General features: G+C 48.1%; 1 protein-coding gene across 2 annotated transcripts in view; it reads right to left on the reverse strand.

The window, feature by feature from the left end:
- The window catches only part of SRRM3 (serine/arginine repetitive matrix 3), a 361,844-nt gene that overhangs the window by 193,190 nt on the left and 142,376 nt on the right, over positions 1-26,278 (reverse strand). For both annotated transcript variants that reach the window (XM_085649611.1, XM_085649610.1), the window contains exon 4: positions 3,931-4,032. In XM_085649611.1, the coding sequence (XP_085505737.1) occupies positions 3,931-4,032 (102 nt within the window). The remainder of the gene's footprint in view (positions 1-3,930; positions 4,033-26,278) is intronic.

Below are 26,278 nucleotides of genomic sequence, written 5' to 3' on the forward strand. Positions count from 1 at the left end.
ACCAGTGAATTCAAAATAAAGAAGGGTATTAAGGATTTAAAAAAAAAATGGCACTCTTTTAGCTAAGAAGTAGGATGTATTGCAGCCTTTTCAGGAACATTTAATGCTAACGGTGCATATATTTTTTTAAATTTCAACCAACTACATTTTTTTGAGGTAGAGTTAGTTGTGTTCAGTACAAAAGTCACAGCCTCTAACGTTACTATACGGAGCTTTATTCATATAACTCCAATCATGCACATTTAACCTCAAAACAACTTTGCATTTTGTTGCCCTTTTTCTGCTATTTCAAGGATGGCATCATGGCAAACAATATTGAATTATGTTACACTTTAAAAAACTGGGTCATACAAAATAACTGAAGTGGGTCTTGGCTACAGCCCCAAAGATCCTTAGGATTTTTCTTGGAAGAAAGAGTTCGAGGAAGAGGTAGAGGTAGGAAGAGAGAAAGGGAGAGGTAAAAATACAGAAATAGATAACAGTGAAGAAAGTTGCCTCTCTATGGGGGCCCTGTGGAAGATGGGCGCCCTGGGCAGTTGCCCACTTTGCCCATGCCTTGAAACGTCCCTGAGTGTGTGGTATTTGTCAAATGTGTTGAGTTTGGTTGGGTCTGGTGCTTCGTTTCTGGGTTTCTGCCAAGGTCCATGACTGGCAGTGCACGCGTTGGACTTATACTCAAGCGCCATGGCCCTCGTGTGAGCAGGTGGCGAGTCCCTTCCAGGTCCCTCCTGCCTTCTCTCGGTACCCTCGTACCATCCTCAGGTTCTTGAAAGCTTCTAGTTGCTGGTGGTGTCTTTGGCCTTTGTTGGTCACAGTTCAGACAACTCTTTAACGTCCCTATGTCTCGATCTCTCTTCCATGAAGCAGCCTCACAGTAGCGTGTGCTGCTCTATATCTGCTCACGGGGAGGGGGAGGTGGCTCCACCGGCCCAGCATACCCGGCAAACTGCTTCGCTACCTCTAAACGAGGTCCTGGATTATGCAAATAAGAGAAACTCCATTGCATTCAACAGGAACCTGAGTATCCCCTGCGTATTCCCTGCGTCGTCCTAAGGAATCTGTGATCATATACCTGGCTCTTACTGGTCATTCAGCACCATATTGCTCGCCAGCGAGGTTGGTAGTTTACAGTAATAATATTGTGGGAAAAAAGCAGAATGTAAAAAGTTGTGTCAAAAATGTTGTCTACTGATAAAAAAGAATGAAAAAAAGTTGTGGCTACAAAAAAATAAAACAATGTCGTGCCTAAAAGGGCAAAGAAAGGTGTACTGTGAGCGGAGGGCCGGGAGCATCCCTGTGCCAATGTAGAGAGGAGCACTAACAGTGAGGGGAGGAAGGTGGCGGGAGACTAGTAAGGAGTTATTTAAGGTTTCAGGGAAAGATAGTGTTAAGGGATAGTAAGGGGTTGGCAGGGTTTTAGAGATTGGTAGCGTTGAGGAGTAGGTAACGGTTTTTAGGGTTCAGTGGCCAGTAGCATTAAGGGATAGTAAGGGTTTTAAGCATTCAGGGAAGGGTAGTATAAAAGAGTAGTAAGGGATTGGTAGGGTACAGGGATTAGTTACTTTAAGGGATATTTGGGGCTTTTAGGGTTCACAGAAGGGAAGCACTTAATGGTGTTCAGGGCTACTAGGATTCAGAGATAGGTAGCATAAAAGGGTAGGAAGGAGATTTTAGGGTCAGGGTAGATAATTGATAAGGGGTTGTAAGTTTTTTGGGCTTCAGAGACCAGTATGATAAATGGGAACAACGTTTCTTTTTTTAGGTTTTGGAAGGATAGCATTACTGGATAGTAGGGGGTTTTATGGTTCAGGGAAGGATATTGTTAGGGGGTAATTTGTATTTTTTAGGGATCAGTGAATGTTAGATTTTGCTTGTTGATGCTCTTTAATGCCATGTATAAGTTAGCATTCGCTACACCATTTTCTTTTATCAGATACCATTTTATGTACTGTTCGAAACGAATCCTGTTTGATTTCAAGAAATGCCACTTGCTAACTTTCGTTTCTGTAACGAGGAACTGTTCGTGCCAGTGCATAGCTTTTCCTCGATAAAGAACCTCTCCCACCTGTCTGTCAGTTTGATCGCAGCATGCTAAAAGTTTTGTCAAAAATGTTGTCTACTGATAAAATAGAATGAAAAAAGTTGTGGCTGCAAAAAATAAAACAATGTTGTGCCTAATAGGGCAAAGAAAGGTAAGTGTACTGTGAGTGGAGGGACGGGAGCATTCCCGTGCTAATGTAGAGAGGAGCATTTACAGTGAGGTAAGGAAGGTGGCGGGAGACTAGTAAAGGGTTATTTAAGCTTTCAGGCAAAGATAGTGTTAAGGGATAGTAAAAATGTGGAACGGCCTTGAAAGTGTTCTGAGCTGTGCAAGATACGAGAGTAGAAACTTTTTTTTGTCTTTACGTTGCTCGCCCACATCTGTGGGGAAAATTCCACTGTGGGCGTGTTATTAGTTGACCATGCAATGCATATAATATATCCTTATGCTTACAGTTCCTCAGTTCCCTCTCAAGATTGTGCAGACGGATCCCCGCTCTGGCCGCATATAATAAATTATTATTTTTTGTATATTCTCCAATGTTTCTCTGACTCTTCATTTAGCATGGAAGGCTGAGAGGTGGTCCGAGGTGACCTGGGTGGCCCTAAGTGGGTCACTTCCTCAGGAAGGGTAGCAATGAGAGGAAGCAATGGGCTTTTAGGGTGTGGGTAGAGTAGGGTAAGAGGGCTTTTAAGGCTCAAAGAAGGGTAGTATTAAGGGGTAGTTCAGGGTTTTTAGTGTTACTGGATGGGAAGTCTTAAGAAACACTAAAGGGTATTAATTGGGCACAGTTTCATAAATTAAACAATACATGTGATAAAAAAACTTTGAAAATTTGACATTTTTGGAATTATCATAGATACTAATGAAGGACACAAAATTATTAACTCAACATTTTCAACTCACCTTTAACCCCTTCAGTGCCCATGACGAGCTGGACTCGTCATGGGCCGCGGTGGCGCTGTGCCCATGACGAGTAGGGGTGGGCGGAATTTGCGGAATTAACCTTCGCAAATTATCGCGAGAATGTTTAAAATTATCGCAAACAAGCAGAAATATCGCAAAGATGCGGAAGTTTTTTTCCGGCATGTTCGCGAGATTTTCTGCATGGTTGCGGGTCGCCAACTTACCCATGTGGTTGCATGCGGGCGCGGCCATCTTGTTTTGAGTTGTTCTCGCGGTGCATGATCGCGAGAAGAAAGACGTGATCGCGCGACGCATGACGTCACTGCGGGCGCGAACTGTCGCGAGACAGCGCAAATGGCTAAAAACAATACAACATCTCATGGAGAACGCGACCGGATCAAGAAAACTTGTCGGCGAACGCAGGGATTCAGGTAAGGCGATCGCGCGCGCGCGAGAATGTATCATTTTACAGCGCGAGCAAGAAACAAATTATCGCCAAGCTGCGGAAACCGGAATTTTTGACATTTTCGCGCTCTCCGCGGAACGCAAAAATGTCAAATTATCGCAATTTCCGCGAACGGAACGAAATTTTTGCCCAGGCCTAATGACGAGTCCAGCTCGTCATAGACCCCGCCCGCTAATGCAACGGCCGGCACTGGGCGGGGAAAGGGGCGGGCACTGAAGGGGTTAATGTAGTTGAGTTTATTACATACAAGCAGTTTGCGCTATATAAGCACTGATACGTGCATACATATATACATACATACACATACAATCAACAAAATCTCAGAGAACATGAACCCATAAGTATTATGCACAGAGCAGTGCTTTCTCAAAATGGGTGTGACTGTTGTAGGTAGTGACTGCTATATCACACTGATGAATGTAGTATTGAATAATGCAGGACATATTCTGTTCAGTGGCTGTGTCTGTGTGTACTGCAGAAATGTGTATGTATACTGAAATGATGTTACTTCACTTACATCTGGCGTCCATGCTGGTCCTCGCGTGTCAGCACCCCCTCTTTCTCCATCAGCATCTGTCGAAAGGTGGCCACCTTCTGCCGGACATCCTCTTCGGAGTAACTACAATGTAGGAATGATTACAAGTTAAGAACACGTCTTGTTTTCATGTTATCTAATGTGGTCAGATATGTATGAAGGGATAGGATTTGAGAGACCCTAAAAAGCACATTGTCTCTGTCCATTGAGATTGTCAATAAGAATTTTAAAACATTGATCAGAGAAGGCCTAAAAAACCGTTAGATAAAAGTGACTTTATGAATAATGCCAATCAACCATAGGGCTTAGTGCCATCCTTGCAGGCCTAGACTAAGACAAATGCTACGCGGTTTAAATTAATTTGCCTAAATATACCCTTGATTGTCCAAAACTAGTGCTTCCAATCCTGAATCTATTGGAATGATACTTAATCCGATCTGGTCACAAAATGTCCACGGGTTGCCAATTTTGGAAAGGCTTGAGCTCAAAAACATTTTACTTTCCCAAAAACCAATTAGAAGGGAAGCGCCCATGTCATCTGAAAAAAGTGCCAGCTGTGCCAAGGGCACTACGACCTCAGATCTGGGATTGAAGTTTCACATTATTCGACCTCTATTTTTGGAGGCTTCTTTCGATCTGTGTTAGGAGCCAATCCTGAGAACCTGAAGTTACTTTTGACAAGTTCCGCAAACTCCTGATGGCCCACCCGATCACTGACTCCTTCTATCCCATGTCTCCTGGCTCCTGCTCAGCTGCCGCCCTCTGCTCTGCCACCCTACTGTCTGACAGATTTCTGATGGCTGATCTGCAATCTCTCCTTTTCGTTTGCACGTCCGCTGTCTGCGGGTCCCTGAAGCGGGAGCCCCGCAGCATATTCTGTCTAAATTGAGAGCCCAGAATAAATCAATAACATTTAAATATCAGACACAACCATCTACTGCTGGCAGTAAGCACAGGTGTATGTTGCAGTGACAATGCAAGGCACAAATACTGCACCAGAAACAGGAACAATGCCAGGATGTTCACCAATCAAAATAGCATTTCACGGATGGAGCTCTCTCCATTGCTGAAGATAGCTTTCTGCATCCGTATAAACATGCATGTACTATCCAAAGATGTGCACATAGGGGTGATCTGTAATTTTGTTCTGTCCACATGTATGTACTCACACTTACGATAAGAGTTGGTGGTAATTCAAATCATGAAAGATCCATCCTACGGTAAGACCATCATGGAGACCCTCCCTGGAGTGCAAGCTAACATGGAGACCCAGCATACAGTGCAGAACAGCACCAAGATCCATCCTGCAGAGCAAACCAGCATGGATACCTACCCTACAAAAGATACAGCTTACAGTAAAAACTAGCATGAAGAGCCACCCTACAGTGCAGAATAGCACCAAGATCCATCCTGCAGAGCAAACCAGCATGGATACCTACCCTACAAAAGATACAGCTTACAGTAAAAACTAGCATGAAGAGCCACCCTACAGTGCAGAACAGCACCAAGATCCATCCTGCAGACCAAACCAACATGGATACCTACCCTACAAAAGATACAGCTTACAGTAAAAACTTGCATGAAGAGCCACCCTACAGTACAGAACAGCACCAAGATCCACCCTGCAGAGCAAACCAGCATGGATACCTACCCTACAAAAGATACAGCTTACAGTAAAAACTTGCATGAAGAGCCACCCTACAGTACAGAACAGCACCAAGATCCACCCTGCAGAGCAAACCAGCATGGATACCTACCCTACAAAAGATACAGCTTACAGTAAAAACTAGCATGAAGAGCCACCCTACAGTGCAGAACAGCACCAAGATCCATCCTGCAGAGCAAACCAGCATGGATACCTACCCTACAAAAGATACAGCTTACAGTAAAAACTAGCATGAAGAGCCACCCTACAGTGCAGAACAGCACCAAGATCCATCCTGCAGAGCAAACCAGCATGGATACCTACCCTACAAAAGATACAGCTTACAGTAACAACTAGCATGAAGAGCCACCCTACAGTGCAGAACAGCACCAAGATCCATCCTGCAGAGCAAACCAGCATGGATACCTACCCTACAAAAGATACAGCTTACAGTAAAAACTAGCATGAAGAGCCACCCTACAGTGCAGAACAGCACCAAGATCCATCCTGCAGAGCAAACCAGCATGGATACCTACCCTACAAAAGATACAGCTTACAGTAAAAACTAGCATGAAGATCCACCCTACAGTACAGAACAGCACCAAGATCCATCCTGCAGAGCAAACCAGCATGGATACCTACCCTACAAAAGATACAGCTTACAGTAAAAACTAGCATGAAGAGCCACCCTACAGTACAGAACAGCACCAAGATCCATCCTGCAGAGCAAACCAGCATGGATACCTACCCTACAAAAGATACAGCTTACAGTAAAAACTAGCATGAAGAGCCACCCTACAGTGCAGAACAGCACCAAGATCCATCCTGCAGAGCAAGCCAGCATGGATACCTACCCTACAAAGGATACAGCTTACAGTAAAAACTAGCATGAAGAGCCACCCTACAGTACAGAACAGCACCAAGATCCACCCTGCAGAGCAAACCAGCATGGATACCTACCCTACAAAAGATACAGCTTACAGTAAAAACTAGCATGAAGATCCACCCTACAGTACAGAACAGCAGGAAAGATCCATCTTACCATAAGACAACCATAGAGTCCCACCCTGGAGTACAAGCCAACATGGAGACCCAGCATACAGTGCAGCACAGCATGAAAGATCGAATCTGCAGAACAAACCAGCATGGCTGCCTACCCTACAGAGCAGCATAAAGATACTGCTTACAATAGAAACCAGCATGAACCCCCCTCCCTACAGTGCAGAACAGCATGAGAGACCCATCATACCATAAGACTATCATGGAGACCCGTCCTGGAGTACAAGCCAACGAGACCCAGCACACAGTGCAGCACAGCATGAAGATCCAACCCACTGAACAAACCATCATGGACACCTACCCAAGAGAGCAGCATAAAGATACAGCTTACAGTATAAACCAACAAGAACCCCCCCCCCACAGTGCAGAACAGCATGAGAGATACATTGTACCAAGAGGCAATCATGGAGACCCACCCTGGAATACAAACCAAGGAGACCCAGCACACAGTGCAGCACAGCATGAAGATCCAACCCGCTGAACAAACCATCATGGACACCTACTCTACAGAGCAGCATAAAGATACAGCTTACAGTATAAACCAACAAGAACCCCCCCCCCCCACAGTGCAGAACAGCATGAGAGATACATTGTACCAAGAGGCAATCATGGAGACCCACCCTGGAATACAAACCAAGGAGACCCAGCATACAGTGCAGCACAGCATGAAGATCCAACCCACTGAACAAACCATCATGGACACCTACCCTACAGCATGGAGACCCACCCAGAGGTGAGGGGAGTAGAAGACACTCATACAGAACAGAGCAGCATGGAGACCCTCCAGAGGTGAGAGCAGTAGAAGACCCTCGTACAGAACAGCAGGGAGACCCACCAGAGGTGAGAGCAGTAGAAGACCCTTATACAGAATAGAGCAGCACGGAGACCAACCCAGAGGTGAGAGCAGTAGAAGACCCTCATACTGAACAGAGTAGCACAGAGATCACCAGAGGTGAGAGCAGTAGAAGACCCTCATACAGAACAGAGTAACACGGAGACCCACCCAGAGGTGAGAGCAGTAGAAGACCCTCATACAGAACAGAGCTGCATGGAGACCCTCCAGAGGTGAGAGCAGTAGAAGACCCTCGTACAGAACAGCAGGGAGACCCACCAGAGGTGAGAGCAGTAGAAGACCCTCGTACAGAACAGAGCAGCAGGGAGACCCACCAGAGGTGAGAGCAGTAGAAGACCCTCATACAGAACAGAGCAGCATGGAGACCCACCCAGAGGTGAGGGGAGTAGAAGACACTCATACAGAACAGAGCAGCATGGAGACCCACCCAGAGGTGAGGAGCAGTGGAAGACCCTCATACAGAACAGAGCAGCATGGAGACCCACCAGAGGTGAGAGGACTAGAAGACCCTCATACAGAACAGAGCAGCAGGGAGACCCACCAGAGCTGAGAGCAGTAGAAGACCCTCATACAGAACAGAGCAGCATGGAGACCCACCCAGAGGTGAGGAGCAGTGGAAGACCCTCATACAGAACAGAGCAGCATGGAGACCCACCAGAGGTGAGAGGACTGGAAGACCCTCATACAGAACAGAGCAGCAGGGAGACCCACCAGAGGTGAGAGCAGTAGAAGACCCTCATACAGAACAGAGCAGCATGGAGACCCACCAGAGGTGAGAGCACTAGAAGACCCTCATACAGAACAGAGTAGCATGGAGACCCACCAGAGGTGAGAGCAGTAGAAGACCCTCATACCGAACAGAGTAGCATTGAGACCCACCAGAGATGAGAGCGGTAGAAGACCCTCATACAGAACAGAGCAGTATGGAGACCCACCAGAGGTGAGAGCAGTGGAAGAACCTCATACCGAACAGAGTAGCATGGATACCCAGCAGAGGTGAGAGCGGTAGAAGACCCTCATACAGAACAGAGCAGCACGGGGACCCATCTAGAGTTGAGGAGCAGTGGAAGACCCTCTTACAGAACAGAGCCTGCATGGAGACCCACCAGAGGTGAGAGCGGTAGAAGACCCTCATACAGAACATAGCAGCATGGAGACCCACTAGATGTGAGAGCGGTAGAAGACCCTCATACAGAACAGAGCAGCAAGGAGACCCATACAGAGGTGAGGAGCAGTGGAAGACCCTCTTACAGAACAGAGCAGCACAGAGACCCACCAGAGGTGAGAGCGGTAGAAGACCCTCATACAGAACAGAGCAGCAGGGAGACCCACCAGTGGTGAGAGCAGTAGAAGACCCTCATACAGAACAGAGCAGCATGGAGACCCACCAGAGGTGAGAGCACTAGAAAACCCTCATACAGAACAGAACAGAGCAGCATAGAGACCCACCAGATGTGAGAGCGGTAGAAGACCCTCATACAGAAAAGAGCAGCATGGAGACCCACTAGAGGCGAGGGTAGTAGAAGACCCTCATACCGAACAGAGCAGCACAGAGACCACCAGAGGTGACAGCAGTAGAAGACCCACATACAGAACAGAGCAGCATGGAGACCCGCCAGAGGTGAGAGCGGTAGAAGACCCTCATACCGAACAGAGTAGCATTGAGACCCACCAGAGGTGAGAGCGGTAGAAGACCCTCATACAGAACAGAGCAGCATGGAGACCCACCAGAGGTGAAAGCAGTGGAAGAACCTCATACTGAACAGAGTAGCATGGAGACCCAGCAGAGATGAGAGCGGTAGAAGACCCTCATACAGAACAGAGCCTCACGGGGACCCATCCAGAGTTGAGGAGCAGTGGAAGACCCTCTTACAGAACAGAGCAGCACAGAGACCCACCAGAGGTGAGAGCGGCAGAAGACCCTCATACAGAACAGAGCAGCAGGGAGACCCACCAGTGGTGAGAGCAGTAGAAGACTCTCATACAGAACAGAGCAGCATGGAGACCCACCAGAGGTGAGAGCACTAGAAGACCCTCATACAGAACAGAACAGAGCAGCATAGAGACCCACCAGAGGTGAGAGCGGTAGAAGACCCTCATACAGAACAGAGCAGCATGGAGACCCACCAGAGGTGAGGGCAGTAGAAGAACCTCATACCGAACAGAGCAGCACAGAGACCACCAGAGGTGACAGCAGTGGAAGACCCTCATACAGAACAGATCAGCATGGAGACCCGCCAGAGGTGAGAGCGGTAGAAGACCCTCATACCGAACAGAGTAGCATTGAGACTCACCAGAGGTGAGAGCGGTAGAAGACCCTCATACAGAACAGAGCAGCATGGAGACCCACCAGAGGTGAGAGCAGTGGAAGAACCTCATACCGAACAGAGTAGCATGGAGACCCAGCAGAGGTGAGAGCGGTAGAAGACCCACATATAGAACAGAGCAGCACGGGGACCCATCTAGAGTTGAGGAGCAGTGGAAGACCCTCTTACAGAACAGAGCCTGCATGGAGACCCACCAGCGGTGAGAGCGGTGAAGACCCTCGTACAGAACAGAGCAGCATAGAGTCCCACCAGAGGTGAGAGTGGTAGAAGACCCTCATACAGAACAGAGCAGCACGGGGACCCATCCAGAGGTGAGGAGCAGTGGAAGACCCTTTTACAGAACAGAACAGCACAGAGACCCACCAGAGGTGAGAGCGGTAGAAGACCCTCATACAGAACAGAGCAGCATGGAGACCCACTAGAGGTGAGAGCGGTAGAAGACCCTCATAAAGAACAGAGTAGCATGGAGACCCACCAGAGGTGAGAGCGGTAGAAGACCCCCATACAGAACAGAGTAGCATGGAGACCCACCACAGGTGAGAGTGGTAGAAGACCCTCATACAGAACAGAGCAGCATGGAGACCCATTAGAGGTGAGTGCGGTAGAAGACCCTCATAGAGAACAGAGCAGCAGGGAGAGCCACCCATAGGTGCACAGTTGTAGAAGACCTCCATACAGTGCAGAGAAGCATGCAGATCCTCCTGGAAGTACCGAGGAGTGTGATAATCCTAGTCCAGTACATACCAGCATTGAAACCCACCCCAAAGCACCACGCAAAATTGAGACCCTGTAGAAAGCAGCATTGGCAGAGGCCCTACAGTACAGAACACTGGAGAACCCGTGCTGTGCTGCGCAGCCTTGAACTTCATACATTTGAGGATCCTGCACACTTTCAACATGGGCAGTGGTAAGCAGCCGCGGTGCATGCTGGTCCAGCAGTGAGGGGATGTGAGCTGCTTAGGGACACTGTCCTGAAAGCATCCCTGGTACTGCTGCATTGCCGCGCTCTCTCATTGATGCAAATGAAATGCACCATAACCTCATCACAAAGCATCTCTTCAGAAGGTGGGAACGCTGCCAATGTCCTGCCTGCATGAAAAGGCGCAGTGCTCTCATTAGGTTTATGTGTCTGGAGGAGGGATGGAGAGACATATCCTTTCTCTTGGTCGTAGCTGATGAATGTTTCCCCCTGCCCGGCTATATTTCACATCAACATCTTCCTTTGGTGGGTATATGAACCACATGGATGATGCTGGGCTGTTGGATTTTGTTCCAGCTCACTGCAGACCTCAGCCTGTGACTGCCTCCTGCCGCGGCTCCTTCTTTCTTCTGCTGCTGCACAGCGTAGGTGGCAGCCTGAGGTGGAACCTTGCTGCAGTTTGCTGCAGGTCTTAGCTTACGACTGCCTCCGCTGCAGCTTATTTCTGTTCTTGCTGCAGTTTGGTGCAGGTCTCAGCCTGCGACTGCCTCCCGCTGCAGCTTGTTTCTGTTCTTGCTGCAGTTTGGTGCAGGCCTCAGCCTGCGACTGCCTCCCGCTGCAGCTTGTTTCTGTTCTTGCTGCAGTTTGGTGCATGTCTCAACCTGCAAATGCCTCTCGCTGCAGCTTGTTTCTGTCCCTTGTCGCAGTTTGGTGCAGGTCTCAGCCTGCGACTGCCTCCAACTGCAGCTGGTTTCTGTTCTTGTTGCAATTTGGTGCAGATCTCCGCCTGTGACTGCCTCCCACTGCTGTTTATTTATTTGCTGCAGTTTGGTGTGGTTCTCACCCTGCAACTGCCTCACGCTGCAGCTTGTTTCTGTCTCTTGCTGCAGTTTCATGCAGGTCTCAGCCTGCGACTGCCTCCCGCTGCAGCATGTTTATTTCTATTGCTGTTGCACAGTGTAGGCAAGCAGCCTTCAATGGTACCTTGCTGCAGTTTGGTGTTGGTATCAGCTTACAAATGCCGCCTGATGCAGCTAATGTCTGTCTCTTGCTGCAGTTTGGTGCAGGTCTCAGCCTGTGCCTGCCTCCCGCTGCAGCGTGTTTATTTCTCTTGCTGCTACACAGTGTTCGTCGCAGCCTGCAATGGAACCTCTCTGCGGTTTAGTGCAGTTCTCAGCCTGCGACTGCCTCCCGCTGCAGCTTATTTAACTTGCTGCAGTTTGATGTAGTTCTCAGCCTGCAACCGCTTCCCGCTGCAGCCTGTTTATTTCTTTTGCTGTTTTACAGTGTAGACTGCAGCCAGCGATAAATCCTTGCTGGAGATAGGTGCAGGTTTCAACGTACGACTGCCACCTGCTGCATCTTGCTTCTGTCCCTTGTTGCAGTTTCGTGCAAGTCTCAGCATGTGACTGCCTCCCACTGCAGCGTGTTTATTTCTCTTGCTGCTGCACAGTGTTGGTCACAGCCTGCAATGGAACATCGTAGCGGTTTAGTGCAGGTCTCAGCCTGCGACTGCCTCCCGCTGCAGCTTATATATCTTGCTGCAGTTTGGAACAGGTCTCAGCCTGCGACTGCCTCCTGCTGCAGCTTATATATCTTGCTGCAGTTTGGAACAGGTCTCAGCCTGCGACTGCCTCCTGCTGCAGCTTATATATCTTGCTGCAGTTTGGAACAGGTCTCAGCCTGCGACTGCCTCCCGCTGCAGCTTATTTATCTTGCTGCAGTTTGGAACAGGTCTCAGCCTGCGACTGCCTCCTGCTGCAGCTTATATTTCTTGCTGCAGTTTGGAACAGATCTCAGCCTGCAACTGCCTCCCACTGCAGCGTGTTTATTTCTATTGCTGCTGCACAGTGTAGGTCGCAGCCTGCAATGGAACCTTTCTGCGGTTTAGTTCAGGTCTCAGCCTGCAACTGTCTCCCGCTGCAGCTTATTTATCTTGCTTCAGTTAGGAACAGGTCTTGGCCTGTGACTGCCTCCCGCTGCAGCTTGGGTATTTCTCTTGCTGCTGCACAGTGGAAGTGGTAGACTGTGACGGAGCCTCGCTGCAGTTCCGTGCAGGTCTCAGTCTTGAAATGCCGCCTGCAGCAGCTAGTTTCTGTTCAGTGCTGCAGCTCAGCGCAGGCTCGCCTGCTGCAAAGTGCATGTTGCAGCTTGCAACAAACCCTTTCTGCAGCCTGGTGCATGTCGACTGTCTCCCGCTGCAGCTTATTTATCTTGCTTCAGTTAGGAACAGGTCTTAGCCTGTGACTGCCTCCCGCTGCAGCTTGTTTCTGTCCCTTGTTGCAGTTACATCAGGTCTCAGCCTGTAACTGCCTCCCGCTGCAGCTTGTGTATTTCTCTTGCTGCTGCACAGTGGAAGTGGTAGACTGTGACGGAGCCTCGCTGCAGTTCCATGCAGGTCTCAGTCTTGAAATGCCTCCTGCAGCAGCTAGCTTCTGTTCAGTGCTGCAGCTCAGCGCAGGCTCGCCTGCTTCACAGTGCATGTCCCAGCTTACAACAAACCCTTTCTGCAGCCTGGTGCAGGTCGACTGTCTCCCGCTGCAGCTTATTTATCTTGCATCAGTTAGGAACAGGTCTTAGCCTGTGACTGCCTCCCGTTGCAGCTTGTTTCTGTCCCTTGTTGCAGTTACATCAGGTCTCAGCCTGTAACTGCCTCCCGCTGCAGCTTGTGTATTTCTCTTGCTGCTGCACAGTGGAAGTGGTAGACTGTGACGGAGCCTCGCTGCAGTTCCATGCAGGTCTCAGTCTTGAAATGCCTCCTGCAGCAGCTAGTTTCTGTTCAGTGCTGCAGCTCAGCGCAGGCTCGCCTGCTGCGCAGTGCATGTTGCAGCTTGCAACAAACCCTTTCTGCAGCCTGGTGCATGTCGACTGTCTCCCGCTGCAGCTTATTTATCTTGCTTCAGTTAGGAACAGGTCTTAGCCTGTGACTGCCTCCCGCTGCAGCTTGTTTCTGTCCCTTGTTGCAGTTACATCAGGTCTCAGCCTGTAACTGCCTCCCGCTGCAGCTTGTGTATTTCTCTTGCTGCTGCACAGTGGAAGTGGTAGACTGTGACGGAGCCTCGCTGCAGTTCCATGCAGGTCTCAGTCTTGAAATGCCTCCTGCAGCAGCTAGTTTCTGTTCAGTGCTGCAGCTCAGCGCAGGCTCGCCTGCTTCACAGTGCATGTCCCAGCTTACAACAAACCCTTTCTGCAGCCTGGTGCAGGTCGACTGTCTCCCGCTGCAGCTTATTTATCTTGCATCAGTTAGGAACAGGTCTTAGCCTGTAACTGCCTCCCGCTGCAGCTTGTTTCTGTCCCTTGTTGCAGTTACATCAGGCCTAAGCCTGTGACTGCCTCCCGCTGCAGTTTGTGTATTTCTCTTGCTGCTTCACAGTGGATGTGGTAGACTGTGACGGAGCTTCGCTGCAGTTCCGTGCAGGTCTCAGTCTTGAAATGCCGCCTGCAGCAGCTGGTTTCTGTTCAGTGCTGCAGCTCAGCAGAGGCTCGCCTGCTGCACAGTGCATGTTCCAGCTTGCAACAACCCCTTTCTGCAGCCTGGTGCAGGTCGACTTCTCCCGCTGCAGCATGTTTATTTCTATTGCTGCTGCACAGTGTAGGTCGCAGCCTGCAATGGAACCTTTCTGCGGTTTAGTTCAGGTCTCAGCCTGCAACTGTTTCCCGCTGCAGCTTATTTATCTTGCTTCAGTTAGGAACAGGTCTCGGCCTGTGACTGCCTCCCACTGCAGCTTGTGTTTTTCTCTTGCTGCTGCACAGTGGAAGTGGTAGACTGTGACGGAGCCTCGCTGCAGTTCCGTGCAGGTCTCAGTCTTGAAATGCCGCCTGCAGCAGCTTGTTTCTGTTCAGTGCTGCAGCTCAGTGCAGGCTCGCCTGCTGCACAGTGCATGTTCCAGCTTGCAACAAACCCTTTCTGAAGCCTGGTGCAGGTCGAATGTCTCCCGCTGCAGCTTTTTTTATCTTGCTTCAGTTAGGAACAGGTCTTAGCCTGTGACTGCCTCCCGCTACAGCTTGTTTCTGTCCCTTGTTGCAGTTACATCAGGTCTAAGCCTGTGACTGCCTCCCGCTGCAGCTTGTGTATTTCTCTTTCTGCTGCACAGTGGAAGTGGTAGACTGTGATGGAGCCTCGCTGCAGTTCCATGCAGGTCTCAGTCTTTTAATGCCTCCTGCAGCAGCTAGTTTCTGTTCAGTGCTGCAGCTCAGCGCAGGCTCGCCTGCTTCACAGTGCATGTCCCAGCTTACAACAAACCCTTTCTGCAGCCTGGTGCAGGTCGACTGTCTCCCGCTGCAGCTTATTTATCTTGCATCAGTTAGGAACAGGTCTTAGCCTGTGACTGCCTCCCGCTGCAGCTTGTTTCTGTCCCTTGTTGCAGTTACATCAGGCCTAAGCCTGTGACTGCCTCCCGCTGCAGTTTGTGTATTTCTCTTGCTGCTTCACAGTGGATGTGGTAGACTGTGACGGAGCTTCGCTGCAGTTCCGTGCAGGTCTCAGTCTTGAAATGCCGCCTGCAGCAGCTAGTTTCTGTTCAGTGCTGCAGCTCAGCAGAGGCTCGCCTGCTGCACAGTGCATGTTCCAGCTTGCAACAACCCCTTTCTGCAGCCTGGTGCAGGTCGACTGTCTCCCGCTGCAGCATGTTTATTTCTATTGCTGCTGCACAGTGTAGGTCGCAGCCTGCAATGGAACCTTTCTGCGGTTTAGTTCAGGTCTCAGCCTGCAACTGTCTCCCGCTGCAGCTTATTTATCTTGCTTCAGTTAGGAACAGGTCTCGGCCTGTGACTGCCTCCCACTGCAGCTTGTGTTTTTCTCTTGCTGCTGCACAGTGGAAGTGGTAGACTGTGACGGAGCCTCGCTGCAGTTCCGTGCAGGTCTCAGTCTTGAAATGCCGCCTGCAGCAGCTTGTTTCTGTTCAGTGCTGCAGCTCAGCGCAGGCTCGCCTGCTGCACAGTGCATGTTCCAGCTTGCAACAAACCCTTTCTGAAGCCTGGTGCAGGTCGACTGTCTCCCGCTGCAGCTTTTTTTATCTTGCTTCAGTTAGGAACAGGTCTTAGCCTGTGACTGCCTCCCGCTACAGCTTGTTTCTGTCCCTTGTTGCAGTTACATCAGGTCTAAGCCTGTGACTGCCTCCCGCTGCAGCTTGTGTATTTCTCTTGCTGCTGCACAGTGGATGTGGTAGACTGTGACTGAGCCTCACTGCAGTTTTGTGCAGGTCTCAGTCTTGAAATGCCGCCTGCAGCGGCTAGTTTCTGTTCAGTGCTGCAGCTCAGCGCAGGCTCGCCTGCTGCACAGTGCATGTTCCAGCTTGCATCAAACCCTTTCTGCAGCCTGGTGCAGTTCGACTGTTTCCCGCTGCAGCTTATTTATCTTGCTTCAGTTAGGAACAGGTCTTAGCCTGTGACTGCCTCCCGCTGCAGCTTGTTTCTGTCCCTTGTTGCAGTTACATCAGGTCTCAGCCTGTAACTGCCTCCCGCTGCAGCTTGTGTATTTCTCTTGCTGCAGCACAGTGGAAGTGGTAGACTGTGACGGAACCTCGCTGCAGTTCCATGCAGGTCTCAGTCTTGAAATGCCTCCTGCAGCAGCTAGTTCCTGTTCAGTGCTGAAGCTCAGCGCAGTCTCGCCTGCTGCACAGTGCATGTTGCATCTTGCAACAAACCCTTTCTGCAGCCTGGTGCAGGTCGACTGCCTCCCGCTGCAGCTGGTTTCTGTCCATTGCTGCTGCTCGGTGCATGCTACAGCCCACGACTGCCTCCCGCTGCAGCTTCTTTCTGTCCCTTGCTGCTGCTCGGTGCATGCTACAGCCCACGACTGCCTCCCGCTGCAGCTTGTTTCTGTTCATTGCTGCTCGGTGCATGCTACAGCCCACGACTGCCTCCCGCTGCAGCTTGTTTCTGTCCATTGCTGCTGCTCGGTGCATGCTACAGCCCACGACTGCCTCCCGCTGCAGCTTGTTTCTGTCCATTGCTGCTGCTCGGTGCATGCTACAGCCCACGACTGCCTCCTGCTGTAGCTTGATTCCATTTCTATCTGCTGGACAGCGTAGGCCGCAGTCTGTAACAATTGCTTGCTAGGGCTCGCTGCAAGCCACAAGCTGCCTGCTACAGCTTATTGTAGGCAAGCCTGCTTCCTTCTCTTGCTGCAGCACAATGTATGCCCAGGCCTGCTACTTTCAAGTGCTGCAGCTAAGTTTTGGCTGCTGTCTGCTTCTGTCTTTTGCTACTGCAATACTGTCTTCTGCTGCTGCTTACAGTGGATCCCAGTGTACTCCTGTATCTTGGGGTAGGCTTCAGCCTGCTACAGTCGTCCATTGCAGCTTAATATAGGCTGCAGCTGACTTGTTCTGCTGCTCAGTGTAGGTCTCAACCTCCCAATGGTCTCTTGCTACAGCTATCTTTGACCCATGCTACTAGTGTCTCTTTCTGCAGGTAACTGCAGGTCATGGCCTGCTAATGTAATCTGCTTCAGGCCACTAACTGATTTGGTCTCTTACTGTACTTCGTAGTATGTAACAACCGGCTTCTTTCTCTTGTTGCAGCTTAGTTGAGGCTGTAGCTTCCTACCTGGTTGTGGCTAGGTATAGGCTGCAGCCTTCTACTGCCCCTCGCGGCATCTAAGCATGGGCTGCAGCCTTCTACTGTCTCTTTCTGCAGCTCAGTGTGGGCCACAACCTGCTACTGTAGCTTGCTGCAGGACACAAACTACTACTGTCTCTCACTTTATCCCTTGTAGCAGCTTAGTGTAAGCTGCTGCCTCCTATTAGCTCTTGTTGTGGTTAGGTGGAGTCAGCAGCTTTCCCCTGTCCCTTGCTGCGTCTAAGCATGGGTCGCAGCCTGATTTTGTTGTTTGCCACAGCTCAGTGTAGGCCACAGTGAGCATCTGTACTTTGCTACAGCTTAGTTTAGATGGCAGCCTGCTTTTATCTATTGCACACAACAGTGTGTCTCTAGTTTCAGCACAATGTAAGCCACGGGCTGCTCTTGCAACATACTTTTGATCTGAGGAGGTTTATATTCAACCTGGACAAAGCACACCGCTACGCTTGTGTAGTTTGCGAAGTTTGCGCTACTTCGCACTATGCGAATTGCATGTAGCACAGTGCAAACACACGTAGCATAGTGCAGCGGTCATTTTTTGCTTGCTCGCGGTCCTCAACGTCAAGTTGGCGACCGCAAGCAAGCAAAATGACATCCTGGCGAGACTTTTTCCTCGGTCGCGATCAGCAACATCAAGTTGCCGATCGCGAGCGTGGAAAATAATCCTGCCGGCGAGATTCTCAACGCGGGGAGGTCAGGTTTCTCATTGCGAGTGGTCGCGTATGCTCGCGGCCGCTCATGATGAGAAACTACCAGTCCGCGTTGAGAAAGCTGCCGCTCGAGTAAAAATCTACTCGAGCGGCAGAAAACTACAGCTTGCACTGTGCAAGATGCCGTTTTCAATGATTGCACAGTGCCGGATGCTTGTCCGCACTGTGCAATCATTGAAAACGGCATCTTGCACAGTGCGAACAGGGTACTACGCAGTTCGCGAAGTGCTACGCGTAGCTCACAGCGCACTTTGCGTAGCTACACGTAGCGCTACTCTGCGAACTACGCCCAGGGTTAGTTTATATCATATTATATCATATCAATCAGCATTTGTAAAGCGCAACTCTGTCACCTTAGGGGTATCTGGGCGCTGTATCTCCTTCGAAGAGGGAGGTCTTGAGTCTCTTTCTGAGGTCTGCCAGCGAGAGGGCTGCACGGAGCTAGAGGGGAGGTTGCAGTCTCATTCTCTTTCTGGAGCGTTTCAGAGTGTGCTGCGAACAGCTGTGGTCTTCTGCTACAACATACGGTAGGCTGCTGCTTTCTGGTTCTGCAGCTTGGTGGGGATTGCTTCCACTAACCTGTTTTACTGCAGCTCACTGAAGCCTGTTCCTAGCTCCTGCTGCACCTCAATGCACGCCGCAGTCTTCTATTGCCCCTTACCACAGCCTGCTGCTGTCTCTTCCTCTTTATCTTGAGACAGTTTAGTGTTGTCAAAAGCCTGCCATAGCCTCTCCCAGTGCCTAAGTGTAGTCTGCAGTGTGCATCTTTTTTCTTGCTTCATCTCAGCCTCTGCCACAGCCTGCTTCTCTTGACCATCACAATGGTGAGGAAGACGACAACAAAACCTGTGGCAGACTGGCAGATAGGGAGCCCCTTGTGAAGACTTCCTTACTCTAACATATGAACTGAAGCATTTACAATCTTGGATGATGGGGCATCAGGTCAAACATGGCCTGATCCTGGAATCCTGAGATTAGCAAGGCCTGCTGGCGGCCTTTGCAGAAAAATTCGGTATGTTTCCATTCTGGGCAAGGTTTGATGACATCTATCTGCCACTTGTTCAGTTCTTGTGTTTTCCCCTGCAGAACCTTGCCTTTGCAAAGTTTTAAAGAAATGCCTGGACCTAGGGCCTGATGTAAAGATTGGCAGCAGGGCACAAGTCGGGGGTCCACGTGGGTACACAGCATCCACCCTTGTGATTTCCAGGCAGGGCAGAGAGAGCGCAATGGCAGGCAGAGAGAGCGCAATGGCAGGCAGAGAGAGTGCTATGGCAGGCAGAGACAGCGATATGGCAGGGCAGAGAGAGTGCTATGGCAGGGCAGGGAGAGCGCTATTGTAGGCAGAGAGAGTGCTATGGCAGGCAGAGAGAGAGCTATGGCAGGCAGAGAGAGCGCTATGGCAGGGCAGAGAGAGCGCTATGACAGGGCAGAGAGAGCGCTATGGCAGGCAGAGAGAGGGCTATGGCAGGGCAGAGAGAGCACTGTGGCAGGCAGAGAGAGCACTATGGCACCTGCACGTGGTCTACTTTCTTTCAGAGCAGCAACGTGCAGGTGGGGAGGGGGCTTTAGTATTTCAGACTCCAGCTCGGCCCATAACAAAAGCCAAATTTAAGGGGCCATCAGGCCTCCTTTTGTTCCACTATCCTGATTGGGGGCAATCTGAGTGGTCACACCTAGATGCAAGGGAGGGGGAAGCAAAGCCTTGCAGCTTGTTATCTCTTCACAAATACTTAAGAGAGGAGTGTTTTTTATTTTCTTCAATCCCTGAATATAAGAGATGTATGCACTGTAAGAATGTCAAATGTGCTGGTCTGTCCCAGTATCTACCCAAATAACATTTTAAATACCAATATTTTATTGCCTTAAGATATTTAAAAATGTGGACTTTGCAACCAATTAAGCAGAACAGATTTACTGCCACGTTTTTCATTGTTGCCAATTTCTTTGTGGCAGAGTTTTTACAAAATAAATGTATAAGTTGAGGCTCACAATTTGCGTCAGGAATGCGTCACTTTTTTGGCACAACTCTGACGCAAAATCTTATTTGTAAAATCTCGTAATGAGCTCAAAGGTACTCATGACAGACCTGTGAAACATATATGTAGGCTGTGGGGTTTTAGGTTTAAACCTATAATAACTGATAAAACCCCACTGAAAGAGAAATATCCCTAAACAGTGAAAACATGTAAACACTGAAAAAACACCTGCACAACCACAAACTAAATGCCATGCAAAGAAACGAAAAAGAGAGGGAAAGAGTCATTTTTTTCTTCCTGGAGGGGCCAATACAATGTAACTTTGTTATACAAGCTAGCAGTAAGAAAGACTGGGCTAACATTATTCTGCTTGAGTTTTGTTGTTTAGGGATGCCACTAAAATATTGTTTCTTCTTCCTTTTGCTTTTTTCAGTTTTGTGGTCTTTGGTCTAAAGATGCAGGGTGTAGATGCACGTTTTAGGTCTTGTTTAATTATTTTATAAACTGTAGACAATCGGGAGATATCAAAATCCTTTTTGATATTTTGGCTGCGTTTGATTCTTTCACTGATAGGTAAAATGGCTGGTTTCATAAGAATCTTTCCTAATATGTGTCATCACATTTACCCACAGAGAATGGATAAATACCCTTATTACATCAGCCCACAGTTTCTAGTGGGTCAGTATTGATAGTAGGTGAATTGCCAACACCTCAGGCTTTAAACATTCAATGCAAGGTATAGTGACAAGTATATGTATAAAGAGCACTATCACCAAGCATCTGTGATAGTGGTGAAAACATGACACCAGACTTTTGGAAAACATGGAATGCAGTGCCACTTGGAATGGTCTGCAGAAAAGGTTCTTTCCAAGTTCAACAAAGATTGGAGTGATATTGTTTGTATTTGCAGTGATTCAGCTACGTATATGAAAAAGTTGTGTTATCACCTGTCAAAATTGATACCCGAGCTGAAGTGATTCCCTGTAGGTGATCCTTGCCAATTGTTAGATGGTATGCTGAAAGCATCTTTACAATCTTCAGAGTTAATGAGGAATACTATTAACTTTTTAGTTCATGCACAGGAACTAAAACGCAAATATTTATCATTTTGTGCTTTATGTAGCATCAAAGAAAGAGTCATCCCAACTGTGTCCCTTAGCTGATGGTTCTAAGTCCAAGGGGCTATGAATGCTACATTATCCATGTGGCAACCGTTTACAGAATTTTTACTGAGTGATGATGCCAAAGGCAAGAAATGTGAGGACCTTTTGTCGCATATTGATAGTGATGTGAAAAAGTACACTCTACTGCATTATTAGATTTTTACAATAAAACAAAACTGCTGTAGTGGACATAATAAAAAAAACTAGAGTCTGAAAAAACCCTTGTCTGCCAAGTGTTCAGCATAATTGATGTACATGTGAAACATCTTATTGGGAGTAGGCTGGTCGACACCTTTAGTGACTTTGGCACTGCAACATGTTCCATGTTAGAGTGCTTGCCATTTGGTAAGCAAAGCAATGTTGAAGAGCAATTCAGGAACATTTATTTTACAATGTATGAGAAATGGCTTGCAATGATGCATGGAAATCTCCCTTCACCACTAATGGCATTTGAAGTCAATGAACTCTCACTGTGGCACTCTGTACAAGTTCTAGATTCCTAAGTAAACGGGAATTTCCTCCGTAGTTTCAAAAGTGCTGCTTCATTTTTTACTGTTTCAATAACTCTGAGGGCATACGCGCCCAGCACAATGCAAATGTTGCAGAACCGCCCTGAGAATCGCAATCTACAAGTGCACTAGTATTGGCATGGAAAGCTTTGTCAGTGGCCAGAGTTAACAAATTGTGGACTGTCTGTTTTGGCGTTGCCCATCTCAAGTGCCAATGTTGAGAGGGCCTTTTCACAGACGTTTACATGGGAAGTAAAGAGCGAGCGCACATGACCAAAGACTCACAGAAGAAGTATTGTATGGTGTACTACAATAAGTTTCATTTATTTGGACCTCATATACACTATACGTACACTGTCTAGATACCATGTTCTATCAGTGCAGAAAGCAAGCAATAATAAAAGCAAAACGTTCCTTAAACTTCTGAAAAACACTTTTCTGATGTTTTTTAGTGGTGCGAAAACGTGTAACCACTGATAACAACAGTTTTTTGGAGATATTGAAATCACTTGAAAACACTGAAAAACCCCACCAGAATTGACCAAAAATAGAAACTGAAAACAGGAAAGCCTACATAAGTGTGAGGTGTTAGGATCTAATGTTACTTCCTGTGAGGTCATGGGTTGTGATGTCACTTCCTGTGAAGCCACACCATGATGTCGAGCAGTAATTTCATGTGCCATGATGTCACTTGCATACTGCCTAACTTGATTGCGGGCACCCCAACATTTGTCACTATAGCAGAGGGAAAACACTCACCAGTCCGTTGAACTACCACCCACCATACCCAGAGATCACTGCTGGCTCAGTGGCGACCTCTGTGCCTTCACAATGGCTCCTGTGAAGGCACTTGAATTTTGATGGCGGCTGCCATGTCTCAATCACCCACTCACCAAACATTTTTGCTTTTAGAAAACAGACTGCCAAAGTGGTTCCGGTTTTCCCTATGCAGAGAAGGGGTTGCATCATCTCTCCAAGTGCTTTCCCAACCGAAAGGAGGCTTCTGCCTCTGCCAAGAGGGTCCTGATTGAATCTTTCAGACTTTAAGTCTTTGAACATTTCAACTTGTGCTGCTACAGATAAACGGTGATTCGATGGATGTGTTTCGTGTTCGCCTTTGGTGTTTTCTGAATGCGTGTCATTTTCCGGACAAGGACCGTGAAATAAGGCATTTTGTAATACTCTACGAAGCTAAGGTGTCACGTATCGCAATAACTAGGACTGGTGCTATCACACATACTGGACATGGAAAGGGTGAATTAATTGCAAAATCCCCTACTAAAGTCATGAACCATTTGTGGGCATCATCTTGTGGGGTCTTGATGCAGTGACCATTGCCCAGATCTCAGGTATAAGCTGCCAGTGTTCCTGTTGGCACCCTTCATCCAGCCGAAGATTTCAGGTAGAGACCTCTCTTGCTGTGTGGACTCAGTATAAGACCTATGAAGGGTGAAATGCCAACATTACCATCAGTCCCGCGAACTGACCCTCGGCTGAAGTCCCTAAGAAAAAACTTAGGCTTCAGAACCTGCTGAATGTTAGGGCCTAATGTCTTAGGCGTTTTCCCGAAAAGCCCATCAAAGAGTGAGAAGATTTCCGCTGATGCCAGCCTGGGAGGACGCACAAGCGGCTCTTGGGGAAGGAGAAGACACAGTTACCTTCTTGACAGCTGTTGATATGTCACAGCCAAATAAATAATCGCAAATAAATGTAAAACAATACAGCAATACTAGAATAATGTCTGTGTGTTGCATATTTGGATGAAAAGAGAATTGATGCCTGACTCATGGAATTTATGTAGTTGTTGTGGTCTCACACATATCTCCTCATGTTTTTTGCTGCCAGAAAATGTGGATTGTGTCTTCGATGGCACTGGATGGGAATTGGATAAACCTCTATATTAACAAGACAATGCGATGAATAGCTCAGAGACACAGACACACCCTTTACACTTTTGAGCAAAGGTGGAAAGTGCATTTTGCAAACTGGTATCAAATACAATAATTGAAAAAAACATAAGGAACACCCTGGGTTTTTCCACTAGTGATAGCACAAAGCTAAGCAACTTCAAGAGGTCACAAAATGTATGGAGACATGCTTGCCCAGCCAAGCTGTGAAAATGGAACACTACTCTACTCAAAACTTTGATTACATCATTGCTGACCTCACAAATGTGCACCTCTTTCCAAAGATTGCTTTAGTACGGTCAACTGGAACTCCACCCAGAGTCCGGTATAGAATATCTTCCTCCACTCACACTAAGCTAAGAAGACGTATAAGTGATCGAGGTGTCCCCACCAGGGAATGATACATATAAGCAATGACCTCATAGAGCACATAAGCAGCAAGAGTTGTAATAAGCGCTCTAGAGACCGAAAGAAAGTTGACTAACACTCAACAAAGCAAATATTTGAAACCCTCTCTTGAAAATAGTTTTAAACACTAATTGGTCCAGCGATGACCCTAAGAAAGATGAGGACAATAAAAGTGCCACTGCCCTTCCATAGGCAGCATTTAAGAATTTACCAGAGTCTGCGACCAATGCACTCCAACTGGCCACGCTCACTCAGCTGCTGAGAGATATTTTGAAGTCATCCACTAATCGGGAGAGGCTCAACAAAAGGGATAGGCTCGTCAGAAGGTATGAGGCGACAGGCGTCACCTCAGACGCGACTCTAGTTATTTTGAGCCCCTATACCCACTTTTCTAACCATGAAAATGAGTTGCTGTGGTCTGTGTGTAATCCTCTCAAAAGGCTTGGCAGTGGGTGGTCTCTGACCACTAGCTTATGCCAGGCACGCCCTCATGTTGTGTAGGTAGACATATTCTCAAATTTAAAGAGAGGTGCTTCCCATACTCCTGTGATGCTGACATTTTCATCTGTACCCGTATGGAAGTCTCATCACTGTAGTAATGCCTCACGAACCGCTGATATCCACCTTCACAGGGTCTACCCCTTACTCTCACTCAGCAAAGATTGAGAAGTGGTTACTCAAGCTACAAGATACGTATTTTCAGGGTGTCTGCAAGACTGACCCACAGAAGTAGCCTGGGTTTCTGACCAGAAATCCTCCCCAGAAACCCCACAAAAAATGAAGATTGCTGGTCTCACCAGCTTCATGAATGATTGATGGTCGACAAGGGTATGTGCTCTGACCCCTAAAACATGTACAAATTGGTGCTATCCACTCATGTGACACACTAAAACATGGTTTCAAGCCTACTATTGAGCCTGTCTCCTGCAATTTAAACCTGCAGCCCAACATGTCAAAATAACCCCATTAACAGGGGAAAACCTTTCTTTTAAATATTAATTAATGGTGGGTGGGGTTTGCAGAGTTGCACTATGCGGAATCCTGCGGAGTTGGATAAAAACTCAGTAGAATTCCACGGAGTTCCGCTCAGCCCTAATAAAAAACAGTGTCCTCACACGACCAAGCACAAAACGAATGTGCAGCAACTGCATCCAAAAAAAGCAACTTAAAAAACTGCCCAAAGAACAGTGCGTATCAATGAAATGCTGTCGCTTTCCGCTGTGTATGGCGCATTCAAACAAGCCAGTCACCGCCCTGTCAAGAGGCAGGATTTACAAGTACAACAACACATCAGACATCACACCTAAGGAGCGGAGGCAAACACGCAAAAGTGATTACATTTTGTGTTATTTATATTTCTAAAGCGCAGCAGTTACCCGAAGGTATCCTGGCGCTAGCTACTACCCTCTGAGCGCACATTGTTATGGAGATACTACATGCTAAAGAGCCAGGTTTTAAGTCGCTTCCTAAATGCCATGAGGTCAGCAGCAGTTTTAAGATGGAAGGGAAGTTCATTCCAGGCCCTTGCTGCACAGGTGACAAAACTTCTCCCTCCCCACGTGGCTTTTTTGATGGGGGCACTGTCCCCATCTCAGCTCCCGGAGCGAAGCGCTCTTTTCGGAGTCTACAATTGAAACCGACGTGTCACATATTCTGGTCCTATTCCTTGAAGGGCCTTGAAAACGGCGCCCAGGGATTTAAAATGCACCCGTTTTCTGACTGGCAGCCAGTGAAGTCTTTTAATTTCCTGAGAAACAGAAACACATGTTGGTGCCGGTGAGCAGTCTGGCTGCCGCGTTTTACAGAAGTTGGAGTCTGTTTAGATATCGCTCTTGAATGTTCGGGTAGAGGCCGTTGCAATTATTCAACCTTGATAGAATAAGAGATGTAATAACTCTGCATTAAAGGTCAATCATTTACCTATATCTTCCTATAAATTCAAGGAGAGTCGACTGTGCAGTGTTACGTGCCTCGTCTCTCGAGTGCTGCCCAAGAGCACACAGTGCGCTTTGATTTACTATGCGCCGCTGTCGATGCAGACTGGTGATAAAGAGGCAGCTTGTGAGCAGGCTCTCCCACTGGAAATTTACTCTTTCTCCCAATGTCTAGTAGGGTGACCAACCGTCCGTAAATTTCACGGACAGTCCGTAATTTCGTCCGTCTGTCCGTTGTCCGTGAAGGATTCTTTAACGGACGCTATTTGTCCGTAATTTTAACTGGGCTCCGGTAGCAACACCCTAAAGCCAGCACAGCTTCCACCCACCTCCCTTCT

This window comes from Triturus cristatus, chromosome 3_2, assembly GCF_964204655.1.
Source record: "Triturus cristatus chromosome 3_2, aTriCri1.1, whole genome shotgun sequence".
Taxonomy (NCBI): domain Eukaryota; kingdom Metazoa; phylum Chordata; class Amphibia; order Caudata; family Salamandridae; genus Triturus; species Triturus cristatus.